At 39.9% G+C, this 17,328-nt stretch overlaps 1 protein-coding gene across 2 annotated transcripts; it reads left to right on the top strand.

Moving 5' to 3' along the window:
• Window positions 1-10,718: 10,718 nt before the first annotated feature.
• LOC115994979 (CBS domain-containing protein CBSX1, chloroplastic) lies at window positions 10,719-16,872 on the top strand. Of its 2 annotated transcripts, none has more exons than XM_031119355.1 (8): window positions 10,719-11,082; window positions 12,238-12,325; window positions 12,406-12,470; window positions 13,743-13,791; window positions 13,925-13,977; window positions 15,973-16,088; window positions 16,230-16,287; window positions 16,374-16,872. In XM_031119355.1, the coding sequence occupies exons 1-8, from the start codon at window positions 10,888-10,890 to the stop codon at window positions 16,443-16,445; spliced, it is 696 nt and encodes a 231-aa protein (XP_030975215.1). In that variant the 5' UTR covers window positions 10,719-10,887; the 3' UTR covers window positions 16,446-16,872. The 2 variants fall into 2 exon arrangements, with proteins under 2 accessions (XP_030975215.1, XP_030975217.1); XM_031119357.1 differs by having other exon boundaries at window positions 10,739-11,076.
• Window positions 16,873-17,328: the final 456 nt, after the last annotated feature.

Here is a 17,328-nt window from a genome sequence, read left to right as displayed (position 1 = left end):
ATTGGGTTTTGGGCCTTATCCGAGAGCGTGGGTGGTCCGAGGAAGAACGAATGGTAATGAACGATTTAGGCTCAGTATTTAATGAGCAAGATACAAATGGGAAGGTTGTCCGAGGAGAAATATCTCCTCGGATACGATAAGTACAGCTCAAATATGTATTCCAATGATCAGAGTGACCTTCCATGAAGCTCTAGTGATAGGGACATGCATCATAAACATACGAGAAGGAGGGGAACCCAAAAATATCTAAGGGAAAGCTGCTACCACCGCATTGAATGCATTACAGCTATTTTTCTGGCCGCATTTATGTGGAGAAGACCTCTGAACAATGTTGCCTTGACTACCACAACTCACAGAAAGCCAAAGAGGGTGTCTGATGGGACAGACCCTCAAATAAGGGCTCAGATGACCACCAAGTGTAGGATTAAGATGGTCCAAAGGGAGCTATATAATGTAAGAGACCCTTCATGAGGAAGGGATCGAAAAAATAGAAAGAAAACACTGTAGCTATCAAAATTATACTTGTATTCAGTCTAGTTGATTTATATAAAGACTTACCTCCTCGGACAGTGAATTGATTCAGATTAGTGCTTCTTGTTCTTGTTTGATCATTATTTAAATCCATACTAGCCATTGTCTAATTCATTAAGGTCTAGTTCTTTAACCCACTCTCTACAAATTTATTGTACTGAGCTCACTGGGCTAAGATCGCATACATCTTGGGCTTGGGTTACAAAACGTGTCCTTACAATTGGTGTTGTCAATGGGAAGAACTTGTGCAACAGCGAGTGCAACGGTCATCTATGGTAGGATCAGGTCCCCATCAACAAAAATCCATGGGTTCCCAACGACAAGATGACTTCCTTAACCTTGAACGCAAGCGAGATTGAGAAGGTAGTGTACACACCACACATACTAGTAAAAGTCACTCTCGAGTTGGGAGTCATGTCTCTTAAGAGCAGAACAATAGAGCCATGCAAAGGAAAATTGACCATCTAAAAAGGGAATTACGTCATGCACGACAAAGATGAACTCCCTCTCAGTCTGACTTCTCTTCTAATGATGAGAAGGATGGTAGTTACTGATGTAGATCAAGGACTCCTCCTAGTGAGTCTTTCTCATATGAAGAGGAATACCATCATGAACGTAGATACAAAAGCCCAACTCGCAGAGGACTAGGAAACGACGGTATGAGCAAAGCGTTGAACCAAATTTTCAAGTCACCTTTCACACGCAGGATTGAAGGAGCAACTCTTCCTCAGTGATTCCATCAGCTAACATTCACCATCTATAATGGATGAATGGACTCGGCAGAGTATGTGAGCCATTTTAGTCAAAGAATGGCTGTCCATTTTAAGGACGAAACCTTGATGTGCAAGGTGTTTCCATCCAATCTGGGACCTGTTATGATGAGATAGTTCGACGGCCTAAGGGCAAATTCCATAGATTCCTTCAAGGGGCTAACCTGTGCATTTGGTTGTTGTTTTATTTCATGTACCAGAGTCCCTCGACCCATTGAAATTCTGAGGAAACACAAGTTGTGCCTAAACACTTCCAAGTGCACATTTGGTGTAGGATTAGGCAAGTTCTTGGGCTACATGGTAACTCAAAGGGGAATTGAGGTCAATCCCGATCAAATCAAAACCATTAACAGTTTACAACCACCTCAGAATCCCAAATAGGTCTAGAAGCTTACTGGAATGACTGCTGCCTTGAACCGGTTTATTTATCAGTCAGCGGATAGGTGCAGACCCTTCTTCCTCTTGATAAATAAGTGGAAGAGATCTGAGTGGACCGAGGACTGTACTTTGGCTTTCCAGCAACTTAAAGAATATCTATCTCGGCCACCTATCATGTCCAGTCCTGAGGTAGATGAGGTCCTGTTTGCTTATATCGCTGTGGCCCCTCATGTTGTAAGTTTGGTGTTGATACGAGTTGATTGTGGCATACAACGACCAGTTTACTAAGTGAGCAAGTCATTACATGAGGCCGAGGTTCGTTATCTACCACTGGAGAAAGTTATCTTGGCGGTAGTGCATGGTACACGAAACCTTCCCCATTACTTCCAAACACATACAATTGTTGTCCTGACTCAACTTCCACTTAAGGCTATACTTTGAAATGCTGATTACATGGAGAGGATTGCTAAATGGGGCACAATTCTAAGGACTTTTGATATCAAGTACATGCCTCGTACCTTTGTCAAGGGCCAGGTCCTCGCGGACTTGGTAGCCAAGTTCACTGAACCCCCATTAAAAGAAGCAGTAACGACACAGAACATGGATGAAAAATCAGTTGGCACAATCTCCTTACAAGAACTTTTATTCTAGAAGATATATGTTAATGGTGCAGCAAATCAAAGGGGCTCCGGAGTGGGGCTAGTTCCGGTTTTTCCTGAACACATTATCATTGAAAAGTCACTAAGATTGGGCTTTTCGGCTCCAAATAATGAGGCTAAATATGAAGCTCTGCTAGAAGGAATGTCCATAGTTCAAAGAATGGGGGAAAAAGCAGTAAAAATGTTCTCGAACTTAAGATTGGTTATTGGCCAGGAGAAAGGCAAGTTAGAAGCAAAAGATGAGAGAATGCAAGGGTACTTAAGTCAAGTTAGGCCATTTGCAATCAATGTTTGAATCATTTAGCTTGCTGCACGTCCTTAGAAGTGGAAACACACATGTTAATTCCTTAGCAACGCTTGCAACCTCCTCGATGCAGAGCTTACCTCAAGTTATCCTTATAGAAGACTTGTGCAAACCCACGAAGGTAAGGGGAAAGGTGGTCCATGTTCACCAAGTCAGAGTAGGGCCTAGCTGGATGGATCTCATAATACTATTCTTGAGAGAGGACATCTTGCCAGAGGATAAATCAGAAGCTGACAAATTAAGGAGAAAGGCACTTTGTTTCTAGCTATCCGATGACCAAAAATTGTACAAGCGCTCTTTTTCTGGGCCATATCTACTTTGCATTCACCGTGAGGCATCAGAGCTACTCCTTGAAGAATTACATGAAGGGATTTATGGAAGTCATACAGGAGGCAGATCTTTGTCTCACAGAGCCATCACTCAGGGCTTTTGGTAGCCAAATATGTAGAAATAAGTGCAAGAATATGTGAGGAAGTGTGATTAATGCCAAAGATTCACACCAAATATACATTAACCAGGAGGAGTCCTTAACCCCTATCTAGCCCTTGGCCATTTGCTCAATGGGGCTTAGACATCGTTGGCCCTTTCCCTAAGGTAGCAAAGAACAAGAGATATTTGCTGGTCGGCACGGACTACTTTACCAAGTGGGTTGAAATTAAGCCTTTGGCAAATATCAGAGACGTGGATGCCCAGAAATTTGTTTGGAAAAACATTGTCACACGATTCGGGGTCCCTCGTACCCTCATCTTAGATGCCTTCAATTGACAGCAAATCTTTCAGGAGATACTGTTGTGATCTTGGAATTACAAACAAGTATTCCACTCCAGCTTATCCACAAGGAAATGGACAAGTTGAGGTTGTAAACAAAGTCATAGTAAATGGACTCAAGAAGAGGCTGGATGACGTGAAGGGAAAATGGGTAGAAGAGTTGTCACATGTCCTTTGGGTATAGAACTACACCTCGCAGGTCAACAAGAGAGACCCCCTTTTCAATGACTTATGGAGCCGAGGCTGTCATTCCTTTAGAAACAGGCTTCCCACATTAAGGACCAACTCATTCAATCCGAGCAGTAACAATGAGTTGCTAGAAAATAGCTTAGACTTTATTGAAGAAAGAAGAGAAAGTGTAATGATTCAATTGGCATACTACCAACACAAACTCAAGTAAGGTTATGATGCCAATGTAAAGCTGAGGCCATTAGTGCATGGTAACTTGGTATTGAGAAAAGTTCTAGGTACTGCAAAGAATCCAGCGTGAGGAAAGCTATGGCCCAGTTGGGAAGGACCATATCGCATCACCTCAGTGGCTGGTATAGGAGCATACTTTTTGGAAGACTTAGATGAGCATGTAATACCGCGCCTTTGGAATGTAAATAACATGAAAATGTATTATTATTAATAAAAGTTTCATTTGTCAATATGTTCATTTGTTGTATAAAGGCATTGTACCTCCTATTATTCATTCTTTATATAAGTGTTTAAACAAAACCTTAGTCATGCCTGACTCCTCAGACTAGATGTTTTAGGGAAATTAACACTCTATAATATCTTTATATAAGTATTTAAATAGAACCTTAGTCATGTCTAGCTCCTCGGACTAGATACTTTGGGGAAATTAACACTTTATGACATTTATCCATTCTTTATAAGTATTGAACAAAACCTAAGTCATGTCTGGTTCCTCAAATCACATGCTTTGGCCAAATTAATACTTATTGGCATATTTGTATAAGTGTTTAAACAGAATCTTAGTCATGCCTGACTCATTGGACCAAATGCTTTGGAGAAATTAACACTCTATGACATCTTTATATAAGTGTTTAAACAGAACCTTAGTCATGCCTGACTCCTCAGACCAGATGCTTTAGGGAAATCAACACTTTATGACATTTTTATATAAGTGTTTAAACAGAATCTTAGTTATGCTTGGCTCCTCGGACTAGATTGATAGTTTTTAGACCCCTTAAAACCAATTGATTGAACCTAGGTAATTAGTCAAGTTGTTACTTAGTCCAATTAAACAAGTCTAGGTTATCACAATAACAAAGATCAAATCATGCAAAGTAGCGGAAAATAAATAACACAAGATATGATCACCCAGGAAACCAAACCGGTAAAAACCTGGGGAGGATTTGACCTAGCTATCCTCAAGGTAAACTTGAATCCACTATCTTGAAAGAATCGAAATTCATACAATAAGACTTACAAGCCCCCACGCTCGACTTCTTATTGCTACTGTGGGGCCCAAACGATTTATGGGCCAGGCCCATCTACCCGAGGAGAATCCAAAGGCCCAAGCCAAGGAGGGCTATAGCCCAAGCTCGACAAGATAGCCTATGGATACCGCTGGGGAGAATCCGAAGGCCCAAGCCAAGGAGGGCTATGGTCCAAGCTTGACAAGATAGCCTTTGGATACCGCCGAGGGCAGTTCAGTTCTCGGCAGACCCAAAGTCCCCCCTGAAAGAGGGGTAAAAACGGTATAGGACTGAAACTTGGAAGAAAGATCTAAAATATCCAGGGAAAGCTGCCCTTACTGCCATTCAATGCTCTGAACCTGACAAAGCCGCATTCTTTGGCTTTTACAATCACCCCCAACGACTTTGAGTATGGGCTGATGGGACAAGTATCAATCTTGGAAAGGATGACCCTATATGTGGACGGAGGACAATGAACGCAGGAAAATATAAAAGGAAAAATAAGTAACCTAAAGAAGGGGCTGGGAAAAATGGCCAAAAACCAGAGCCTCCTAGCCCACCTCCAGGAGAAAGGCTCCATGGGTGAAGATAACCTAGGCACGCACGAATACCACGAAAAACCCACCATCTGGTGACCAAGGCCTAGCCTTTTAAACCCACGCTCTACAAATGATATTGTTTTGGGCGTTTTTATGTGCGAACCCCACACCGCTACGGTTCGTTACGAATCGCGTCCTTACAGCTACCAACCAGTAGAACTTACTGACACGACCACGTGCAAATTCCGAATCCATGGACTCCTTCTTTCTTGGATTCACCACCAGATACAAGAACACCTGCTTGTGTTTCTTTAAGCTTCAATGGCAGCAACTGAGTTGATCATCAAGGTGTAGATAAATCTCCTCCTTGAAAACTCTAAGTTTGTGTAAAGGAAAACTCCTCTAAATCTCACAAGAGATTTACACAAACAGCAATATGAGCAACACTAAAACGTGGCTAGGGTTTGCCTTTTATACTTAGGACAAATAAGAAACCCTAAAAACGTTTTAAAACAACTAGGGCTGAGTTGGAAAATTCTGCAGAAAAACATTCTGCCCGAGCTTCGATCGATCAAGCCTTAGCTTCGATCGATCGAGCCAGACCGAAATGCATTAATCTTTTCTGTATTCAGCTCGATTCCAATTTTACATAAACGCGCAACTTTGAGCAAGACTAAAACACATTTAAACACATTGTTTTGATCATGGTTTGCCAACAATACAAATTAGAGTTCTAAATACATAAAATTCTAAGTCTTTGGAACCTAACACAGATGTTTTAGGGAAATTAACACTCTATGACATCTTTATATAAGTGTTTAAACAAAACCTTATTCATGCCTGGCTCTTCGGACTAAATGTTTTGGAGAAATTAACACTCTATGACATCTATCCATTTTTTATAAGTATTGAACAGAACCTAAGTTATGTCAGACTCTTCTTTGATATCCATTTGTTAAGATAGACCAAATATTATAACCAACTCCTCAGATTGGTAGCTCTGAGTAAGTTAATGTCCCTGATTATTTATCTAAGTGTTGAGCAGTGTGAAGAATATCTCTCCCTTTTTATACTGTACAAAGTTTATTACTTATCCTTGCTAGATTCAGTTTTCATTGTCAGTACTTAGTCAAATCACTTACACTGGTAACATAACATTGTTGTTAGTTTCTGTTAGAGCTAGAGTGGCAACAGTTCAAGTTTATTTGCAATAACAGTAAGCTTGAAAGCATACAAAGTAAAGACACCAGAGGTGGAAAGAAAAGTCCATTCATTAATCAAAAGAGGGATACATTACAAGTGGTGGTAAAAGCCACAAGAAAAGAAAATGACAAAAAATAAAGAAAAATCCTACAACTACTTCTCTATTGGTTGAGGGCCTTCTTTGGATTCAACTGCTTTAAGCTTGGCATCCCCAACTTCAGACTTGGACTCATTTTCTTTAGCCTGGGAGACCACATCTTTAATCGTAAGGGCATCCTCGAGGTGAGTGTCTTTGGTTGAGGGCAAGGCATTCTTACCCTTACCTGCTCCCGTGGAGGCTTCAGCATCAACAGTAGGATCTTGAATACTGGAAACTTGCTCAGGAGGAGGGAGGGGTAAAGCTGTGGAAGGGAGGTCTGCTGGAGCTTCTCGAATATGTTTGGGAAAGAATAAGCTCTCAGCCTTCCCCAGCTCAGAATCAGCAGGGACCCCTGCATTATTAAACGCCTTCCTCCAAGTCTCGGTGCAATAATCCCTGCACACTTTGGCCACCTCTTCAGCTAATCTGTTCTCTGTATCCTCCACCCCACGTTCGTAGGATGCGCTCTCAGCAGCTTCAATAGCTTTTTTGGCCACCCGAGCTGCCTCTTTAGCTGCATCCTTGACTTTCTGCAGCTCGGCCCTGAGATCCAGAACTTGTTGTTTCTGGGTGGCCAACTCCAGTTCCATTGTATAGAGCAGCTTACGTTGATCCTCGGCTTGGGCCTCAACGTTTTTCAGACTAGCCAAGGTACTCGAATGTTCCCTTTGGGCGATGGTCAGTTTCTTGCCCTGCTCTTTGTGCTCTTATTTTAGTGCCCCAAGAGCCTTCTCAACCTCAAGACGGGAGTGGGCCTCAGCTTTAACCTCGTTACGGGCATTTCTGACCCACTCCTTGGCTACATAAATTTGCTGAGTAACCTGCATAGAAATAGTAAAGGGGGCCATAAAAGATATATACATATATGAATAAATGCGCATCTTAGTATTTAACCAAAAAAGGATGTTGATTGACTTATCATCGCGAGGTCCCTCTTCAATGACATGAAAAAGTTTGGTTGCCTAGTATGCCTGAGGCCTTCCATATCCCTGGGGAGGAGGAGAAGTTGCTCTAAGGCCTTGGCGAGGTGGGTGGTGTGCCCTCTTTGAGACTTCCAGATTGTGGCATCCCAAGGAATAGAAGCACCCTACATCTCTAGCCGAGGGGCCCATATGCACAACCCTCGACGCATTTCAGAACCACCGGATTCCTCACGGCTCTCCATGGAGGGAGCCCTTTTATCTCTAATGTTTTTGGGCTGTTTTGCCCCCTTATTGGGAGCCACCTTGCCCTCCTCCTCCTCTTGCACTTCTTGCACATTCCTTTTCCTCTTCAGATTTGGATTGGAGAGCAGTCCCACCGCGGTCATAGGGAAAGGAGGAGGGGGGAGACTCGGAGGAACTTGGGTCTCGAGGATTTCTTTCGATAACAACCCCTTGTTCCTATTGGCCAGTAGGCCCTTTAAGCTGGTCCTTAGCTTCAAGTCTATGCCTTCTTCTTCCTCTTCTAAACTTGTATCAACCCGACCAGTTATTAACCTTGGAGAGTGGGCAGTAGAAAATCTGTTAAAATGCCTCGGAGTCCGAGAGCTCTACTGGCTTTTTTGGCACTTCACCTTCCTCCCCAAGGTGGAATTGGTCGATCTCGGCCCCAAGGGACAAGTGTGTAGAAGCTGTCTCCTCTCTTGGAGCGGCTACTTCCTGACGCACACGTTGAATAGGCAGCTCAACAGGCGAAAGGTCTCTTCGAGCCAAAACCCCCGGCTTAGAGACGTCTATGCGTGCCAATCTAGAGTCACCAGCCCTTATTGCCTGGCCTACGTCTTGAAATGTGCGAGACAGAGGCTCGTAATCCAAAATTAAGTGAGCGACCCGTAGTTGTCCATCTTTGCTTATGAATATCTTGGATCTTAGCAATTTGTTGAGACTCGGTACGTTGACCAAACTGAGTCTTAGAGTTACGTGGTTTTTATCTGCAAAAACATCCGAGGAGGAAATTGTGGTTAGATCAACAAAAATAGTCATCTGAAAAGGCGAAATGTTAAGGTAGAGTTATAAAAAAGGGTATATAAGAAGACTAAAATCCTTGCTAAGGGACCTAATCCTAGGGTACCCCACCCAGTTTTCTTGCTTGAATTAGGCAATGAAGACCGTCGTGGCACTCCCTGGAGACAACTAGATAATCATCCTTCAAGCCCTTGATGGACTTAGGAAGACAAGATATCAATTTAACGACATCGGATCGAGACTTGAGGTAATATTCAGCGCTGGCAAAGGAGTGGCACTCTTACATGTGAACGACGTCGTGCCATGTGAGCCCTAAGTTCATCTGATCGTTCAAGGCATCTACACTCCCTAGGACTCTAGACAAATTGGGAGCGCACTGATGGGAACACAACCTACGATTGAGCAGGTAGTCTCTGGTTATCCTACCCATTGGAAGTGTCATTCCTCCCTCTATAAAGACGATCATTGGAATGACAACTTCATCCTCCTTTTTATCTGTAAGTATTCGGTCTTGGGGACAATATTGTAAGCCCACTTCTTGTGGGATATGGTATTTGGCGCTAAAACCCTCCATACCGGCCGGAGAGTCCACTAAGTGTTTGAATCTACCCATCTAAGCAAACGTGGATGACACGGAGAAAGTTTTCTAATAAGGAAGAAGGTTGAGGAGTTTGGCCGAGGAGAAAAAGAAAGTTTGAAGAAATAGATACTTACGAAAACAAGTGAGTGTATCAAATCTTGAACCTTTAGAAAAATCTTTTGGGAGTTTCTTAAGGAAAAGAGTTAAGGAAACTTAGGAGTGTAGAGAGTTTAGTGAGTTGGAGTGCTTGAAATCTCTGGAGAACTTGAAAATTCGTAAAGTAAAGGGAAAATGACTTCCCTCAAGGCTTTATATAGAGGGTGAAAATGAGTAGGAGTTATTCCGCTCAAAATTCCAAGAAAAAGATCAACTGTTGGATCTGCGCCTCACCGTTAGATCTGGGGAACAAAGTGCCGTTTGGAGCAATTAATGGCATCTTGCAGACTTCGAAGTGTCAGTGGCAATTATGGGGTGCGTAAAACGGCACTCCCACACGTGTAAATCAAAGGATCAAGTAGAATTAACTCAAAAAAATTCAAAACCCCAATTTTCTCCTCGGATGAAAGGAAAAAACTGGAGTTTTGAGGGGCTATTGTAGAATTTAAGGGCCCAAATTATATATTGGGTCTTGGGCCTTGTTCGAGAGCGTGGGTGGTCCGAGGAGGAACGAATGGTAATGAACGGTTCAGATTCAGTATTTAATGAGCAAAATACAAATGGGAAGGTTGTTCGAAGAGGAATATCTCCTCGGATACGATAAGTACAAATCAAATATGTATTCTAATGATCAGAGTGACCTTCCATGAAGTTCCAGTGATAGGGACGTGCATCATGAACATACGAGAAGGAGGGGAACCCAAAAATATCTAAGGGAAAACTACTATCATCGCATTGAATGCACTGCAGCTACTTTTCTGGTTGCATTTATGTGGAGAAGACCTCTGAACAGTGTTGCCTTGACTACCACAACTCACAGAAAGCTAAAGAGGGTGTTTGATGGGATAGATACTCAAATAAGGGTTCAGATAACCAACAAGTGTAGTAACAAGATGGTCCAAAGAGAGCTATATAATGTAAGAGACCCTCCATGAGGAAGGGATCAGAAAAATAGAAAGTGAATACTGTAGCTATCAAAATTATACTTGTATTCAGTCTAGTTGATTTATATAAAGACTTACCTCCTCGGACAGTGAATTGATTTAGATCAGTGCTTCTTGTTCTTGTTTGCTCATCATTTAAATCCACACTAACCGTTGTTCAATTCATTATAACCTAGTTCTTTGACCCGCTCTCTAGAAATTTATTGTACTAGGCTTGGGTTTGGGCTGCAAAACGTGTCCTTACAGTATCTATTTCTTATAATAGCTTTTTATCATTAAAAAGAAAAGAAAAGAAAAGAGTAAGCAATATTATTAGACGGTCACATGTTATGTTTTCTCTCACGATATGCGTGGTCCAATACAAATAATGAGGTTGGGTCGGCTTGGGCACTTTTATATATGAAGATGAAAGAAAAGATAAAAAAAGACGGGGGCCATTAATATTTAATATTGTTTTCGGCTTCTCCGACCTTCGCAGTCCACAGTTTCTCTCCACTTCCCAAACACTTCGTCAATTACAAGGAACAAACCGAACCGGACACGATGGACTCAATTCTTCTTCTCCCGGAACCTCCTCTAGCCCTCGCAAACCACCGCACCCCCGCCGTGTCTCTCCGTTCATTCAGCTACCAACTACCGTGTCCGGTACCACCGCGTCCCAGGCGGACACTTGTTTCGGGGCTCCGCAGCTCTTTCTCAGTCTCCGCTAGTGGCACCTTGACGGCCAATTCGGTACCCGTGCGTTGTTGTCTTCTCCGTTTATCTTTCTAAATTTGTGTGTTTATGTTTGTCAAATTTCGTACTGGCTTCTTTTTTTTTTTTTTTTTTTTGCATTAATTAACGACTCTTTGCCTTTTAGAAAGTGGATATTAATCTAAGCTAAGATCGATGTTTTTAATGTCGGAAGGGGATTGGCAATGTCTTTATCATTTGTTTTGTTTAACATTTCTATGACTCTGTGACCAAATTTTATGTTTGTTAATGTACTATAAGTTTTAGAGTTTTGAAATTTGAATTCTGGTTTAGAGCTATGGCAAAGGGTCTCTGCTTTGGTAACTTATTATTGGAATTCGAATTGGAGTATTGCAGAATTCGCTCTTATTCAATAGTTTGTTAACTGTAAGAAGGTGACGATAAAACTAGTAGAAGTTGCATTGAATTCTGATTCATATTGTTTAGATGTTAAAATTTTCTTTTGGGTCACATTTGTATACACTCTGTGTACAATAGTATCACCCCTTTTGCTTTCTTAATGAAATTATGTACTTGCCTTTCCAAAAAATATTTTTTGAAACAAATGTTGACAGGATTTTGTTAGCTATTGCGCAAATTATTGACAAGACTGATCATATGGTATATATAAATAAGTTCAGAAAATAGTTGATATATATTTAAGTCAGGGACGTGGATACTAACATGCTTTATTTAGTCATGTGATCTCTCTCACAGTTTGTGTGTGTGCGCGCACATGTGCGAGGGGAGGGGTGGTGGTGGTTTCCCCTCAGAATAATCTGAATTGTATTTGATTTTGTAAATCCATTTGCAGCCAATGATTTTCTTTCCAGGTTTGGGGTGTTGGAGTGGAATGCATCTTGTTTTGAATCCAGATTGATTTGTAGCAGACAAATGTTATTTTGTTTTCCTTTCCCTTAATTAATCGTGAAGTACTAAATCTATATATACACAAAAGAAGTAACAAATACTCAATCAAGATCCATTTAAGGAGTATAATTTCCTTTCCTATCCTTCCTTGGTATACTACCTGTGTTGTGTACTAAGAAGGATTGCTTGTTGCTCTTAAGTTTTCAGCAATAAAGTTTTATTGCTTATAAAAAAAAAAGGAGTATTATTTCCATATCTTATTGTTTGTCACACTGACTTCTTAACTTGCAGCCAAGAAATGGAGTATACACCGTTGGTGATTTTATGACAACAAAGGAAGATTTGCATGTGGTAAAGCCTACAACAACTGTGGATGAAGGTAGTTGTTATACTTGGGTTTCATCTCGGAATATGTTGTATAGTTTTGATTCCCTAATGCATCAGCCTTTCTGCCAACAGCACTGGAAGCTCTTGTGGAAAACAGAATCACTGGTTTTCCTGTCATTGATGACAACTGGAAATTGGTAAGATTTGCATTCGCTGCTTTGTGAGTCCCTCTGTTCTTTTATTGACGTGGCAGAAATTTGTTAGTACATTTCAGTCTTTGGATATAATCAGTTTCCTGATTCGTGGATTATATATGATTTAAAGTCCAATATCAGGCTTAACAACTTCTTACTAATTTGTAATAGTTTCATACATCACTATCTGTTAATTACTGAGAACATTATCAGTTATGTACCTGGATTAGGTATTGAAATTGTTCCCAGTGGACCCCAAATCTGAGGGTCAGTGGCCAGCTCATGTCTTTGAAAGTAACAATGAAATAGAGCTTGTGAACTACTGAAAATAATAGCTTAGCTTCATTGGGATTAGGGGCTTCATAGCCTTCATTTTAATTAGTTCAGCATAGTCACACAACTGCTGGCTGTACTGAAACAAATAACTCCATATTATTTTTTAAATCCTCTATTGCTTTTGTAGCTATAATCATGCATTTTCTTTTCTAGATGTTTTCACATCTTTCCATAGCTAATTTCAGTTTCTTCCTTGTTGGGCTCAATGGCGGCTTTAGGAATTTTTTTTAGGGTATTTAAGAAATTTAAATTATACAAAAAAAAAAAAAAAAAAAACCCGCAAATACTTGAAGTTTTACAATTTCCTTCTACTAACAAAATTAAAACGCAAAAAATAAGAATGTTGAGATGAGATTAATAAAATTAGAGTTTGAAGTGACGATGGAGAAGATAAAAATGGAGAGAGAGAGAGGGAAGCTGTGACTGCAAAGCCCAAGAGAGCAAGGCTGGCAGCGCTGCCGAGGAGAAGTCATAACCGCATTATCTCTCTTAATACCCTATTTAGGAAAAATGAAATTAGACATGAATTTTTTATGAATGGGTTGAACGAGTAACGAATCTGAATGATTAGGGGTTTTTATTTTGAATGAGCTTTTTGTTGAGTATTTTGTTCATTCGTTGTTGTTTAATGAGTTAAGAATTATGTTTGGGGGGCCAAGATTCTCTTTGTGAGTATTACTCTTATTTTTGTTGAACCCAATTTCTTCAGATTCTCAAGTCAGGATAGCTTAATATAAAAATAATTATGTATATACATTTTTTTCGCAAGTATAATTTGTTTTGGGCAAGTCAGGGTGTTCATGAACACCCTGACTTCTATTTAACGCCGCCATTGGGTCTTTTTTGCAAATTCACATTATATAAGTGACCTGAAGAGGTTCCATTGTGTTAGTACAATATATTGTGGGAATGATTATGCGAGGTTTTCTTTGGCTGCAGGTTGGGCTAGTTTCAGATTATGACCTCTTAGCATTGGACTCCATATCTGGTAAATTCAAAATTTCGAGCTACATCTTACCTTTTGAATGAACTCTGTACAGTCCTGAAACTGAAAATTTTGTGTGTACACCAATTTTTATTGATTTCTTACATGATGGAAAAGTTTCCAATATTCTAATTAGGTGGCACACGAAGCGACACTAGCATGTTTCCTGAAGTTGACAGCACTTGGAAAGTATGTGAGAAACTTTATTTCTCTAAAATAAACTCTCTTTTCATGATTATCCGTGTTTTTTACATTTATTTCATATGGTTTATGATTAGCATTCATAAAATCAATCTTTACATTGGGTAAAGATTAAAGGTTGATGGATATTAGCTTTGCAGAACTATTATTGTCTTTTGCATATCTTGATAGAGGCAATTAAAGACCAGGGAGTTTTGCCGTTTTGCTAAATGTTCCATAAGACGAGAATTCTCAAGAATTTGCATTTTGTTAAATAGAATCATGAGGGCATGAAAATTGGAAAAATAGTGGCAGAATTTAGGGGTAGAAGAAAAATTGACTTGCAGCACAGGCATTGCTAAATCAGATGACATTATCGACCTGATGGCAGTAAGGCCCCTGACCATGCAACCAGACCAGTAGAGAGTAACAGGGAACTCTGTAGGGTTGATTCTAGGGTTGGATTAGTTGAGACTCTGTTTTGGTCTTCTTTCCATCACTTTTTTCCTTCTAGACTTCTAGAAACAGGGGGTGGGGTGTTTCATTGATGTGGATCTGACCAAATGAATTTTGTGGTCTTAACCCCAAAGTTATAAAGAGGTTTTGTGTTGAGGACTTGAGGTTCTGTTTTGGTCTTCTTTCCATCACTTTTTTCCTTCTAGACTTCTAGAACAGGGGGTGGGGTGTTTCATTGATGTGGATCTGACCAAATGAATTTTGTGGTTTTAACCCCAAAGTTATAAAGAGGTTTTGTGTTGAGGACTTGAGGTTCTGTTTTGGTCTTCTTTCCATCACTTTTTTCCTGTAAACTTTTAGAAAAAGTGGGTGGAGTATTTCATTGATGTGGATCTGACCTGAATAAACAAAACATTTTGTAATTCAAATAGTGTCTTATATGTTACTATTTAGGTTTACTAATCCAAAAAAAATGTTGACTATTTAGGGTATCTATATGATCGCTGCTTTAATCATCTGCTAGCCTTTTCTAGCCATGTGCCACCTTATTTTTGGGTTTCCTAAAGTCTTTTGGGGGCGGTTGACTTGAATAAAGTCATTCCTCCTTACTATGGCTAGATCATGGGGTTTTCTTGTAGCACAAGTTCCATTTCAGACTATCTTTCCCTGAAGATTCAGTGAACGTTTAAAGCACTCTCTCTCTCTCTCTCTCTCTCTCTCTCTCTGCAAATTGACTAAAGCTCTTTCTGTGCCTAATTTGTCTAGTCCCTCTGCTGTAGTGAGTCCTCAAGTCGCTTGATTCTGTTAGATTATTTGCAGTGCTGTCAGTCATGAGAGTGATTAAGGAAACATGATAAATAGCTTTAAAGGGCTTTGTAGTGTAGAAGGAACCTGATAAAGAAACTCTGTAAGTTGAGAGCTGCATCTCATTATCAGAAGATAGGGTTGCAATGATAACATAATGTCTCAAGTCTGTGCTTTCCTGTGGTTTAGAGCAGTGTGGTGAAGCATCATGATCTAGTGACCTTGTTAAAGAAATGCATTAACACAATCAATGTACTGATAAGACCGGGAAGGCAGAATGTTTTGGTTGTGTATTATTTCTAATTGTTAGGATTACTTTGCTGTTATCCACCTTAAACTGTAGGTTCATTTGCAATGTCCACCTCAAACTACATTTTTTTTAATTGACAACCTAATTTGAGATTTGTTTGCAATGTCTACCTCATCATTCAATAGAGTCAAATTTAAACTAATATGTCAAAATTAACATATTGCTTCTCATTAATTTGTAATCAGCCCACTAGTTTGTTGATTTTAACACTGATTTTAGATGGAGTAATGGTTGCAAGTTTACCTTGAATTAAGATGTTGATTGTAGAACCATATACTAGGGTGGACAGCCTAATTGTTAACTAGCAAACAGAGAAACTTTACGGTCCTGAATGAGTTCCTTTTTGGCTTTTTCCTTCCCTCACCCCCCCCCCCCCAAAAAAAAAGGTTAGATTGTCCAACTGTGTAATTCTCCAATTGCATATGCTATTGCAGACTTTTAATGAGGTACAGAAATTGCTCAGTAAAACCAATGGGAAGGTGGTTGGTGATCTGATGACGCCGGCCCCAGTTGTTGTTCGTGAAACCTCTAATCTTGAGGATGCTGCTAGGTTATTTAATTCCTCTTCTTTTTCCAGTGTTCTTTCTATCCTCTTTTTCCCTCTGCTACTGCTTATTCCATGAGTTCCACATGCAATCCTGAGTACCTACAGCTAAAAGATGACATTTCTGAATTGGCATATTTAATGTAGGATATTACTTGAGACAAAATATCGTCGACTTCCAGTTGTAGATGCTGATGGTAAGCTGGTAAGTGACTTCCCATCTATTCTCTCTCTCTTTTTATTCGTTTTGCTTCTTCTGGTTCTTAATTAGTTATAAATTATAACTTGAAGGTTGGGATTATCACTAGAGGAAATGTTGTTAGAGCTGCCCTTCAAATAAAACGTGCTAGCGAAAAAGCATAATATCCAGACATTGCCATGTGGATTTGAGGCGGTCCAGATTGGCAACCAGGGAGCAATCAATTCCTGCAAGCGCTGAGAGTATAAAGAGAGAGAGGTCAGGGGATCTCAGCTTCTTTCTATGAACAATTTTGGCATATGTATGTATGAGACATCAATGTGAGTGTTCTTTGTAAAATTGAGTAGTATCCATGACCAAAGCCAGTTAGGTACCAATAATTCTCCTCAATCTCTCCATTAAGGAGAATTAGCTTAAAGATCGGTTTCATGTAACCGTTACGCAATACTATCTCCTCCATTCCAACCTTCTCCATCCAACAAAAAAAAGGGGGAAAATGAGAAAGAAACAACAAAAGAGAGGCTATTATAATGGAATGTTGTGAATCTGCTATGCTTTGGGTATAATAAAGGCGAACATCATTCTAGACCACCCATTGGTGGATGGCGTGGAATAATGCCATTAAATACTGAAGTTAATACCTGACTTTATGAAAGCTACTGTACTGGGTATTTAAACGGATAACCGATGCGCACTGGTAAGTCCTTGAAATGGAGTATTTTAAGAGTAATTATACAGTATGAGGGTTATGATTATTATTAAAGAAATGATATGTCTACAATATTTTTACAACAAATTCTAAGGGGCAGGTTGTTACTGGTTGTTATTGTTAGGGTAAAAAAGTAATCTTAGTGTTAGTTTCAAATTTGAATCAATAACAACTAATCACTTGTGATTTGTTGTAAAAATGTTGTAGACGTAGCATCTTTCTTATTATTATATATTTTATATGTGATAGAATTTCAATTTATAGCACCCATTCTATGATAATTGCTTTTTATTATCAGGTCAAGATACTAACCGGTTCTTAGTATAGATGGGATTTGG

This window comes from Quercus lobata, chromosome 6 (assembly GCF_001633185.2).
Source record: "Quercus lobata isolate SW786 chromosome 6, ValleyOak3.0 Primary Assembly, whole genome shotgun sequence".
Classification (NCBI taxonomy): Eukaryota; Viridiplantae; Streptophyta; class Magnoliopsida; order Fagales; family Fagaceae; genus Quercus; species Quercus lobata.
The sequence above is the reverse complement of the archived record's forward strand: the minus strand, read 5'-3'. Positions and strand labels throughout refer to the sequence as shown.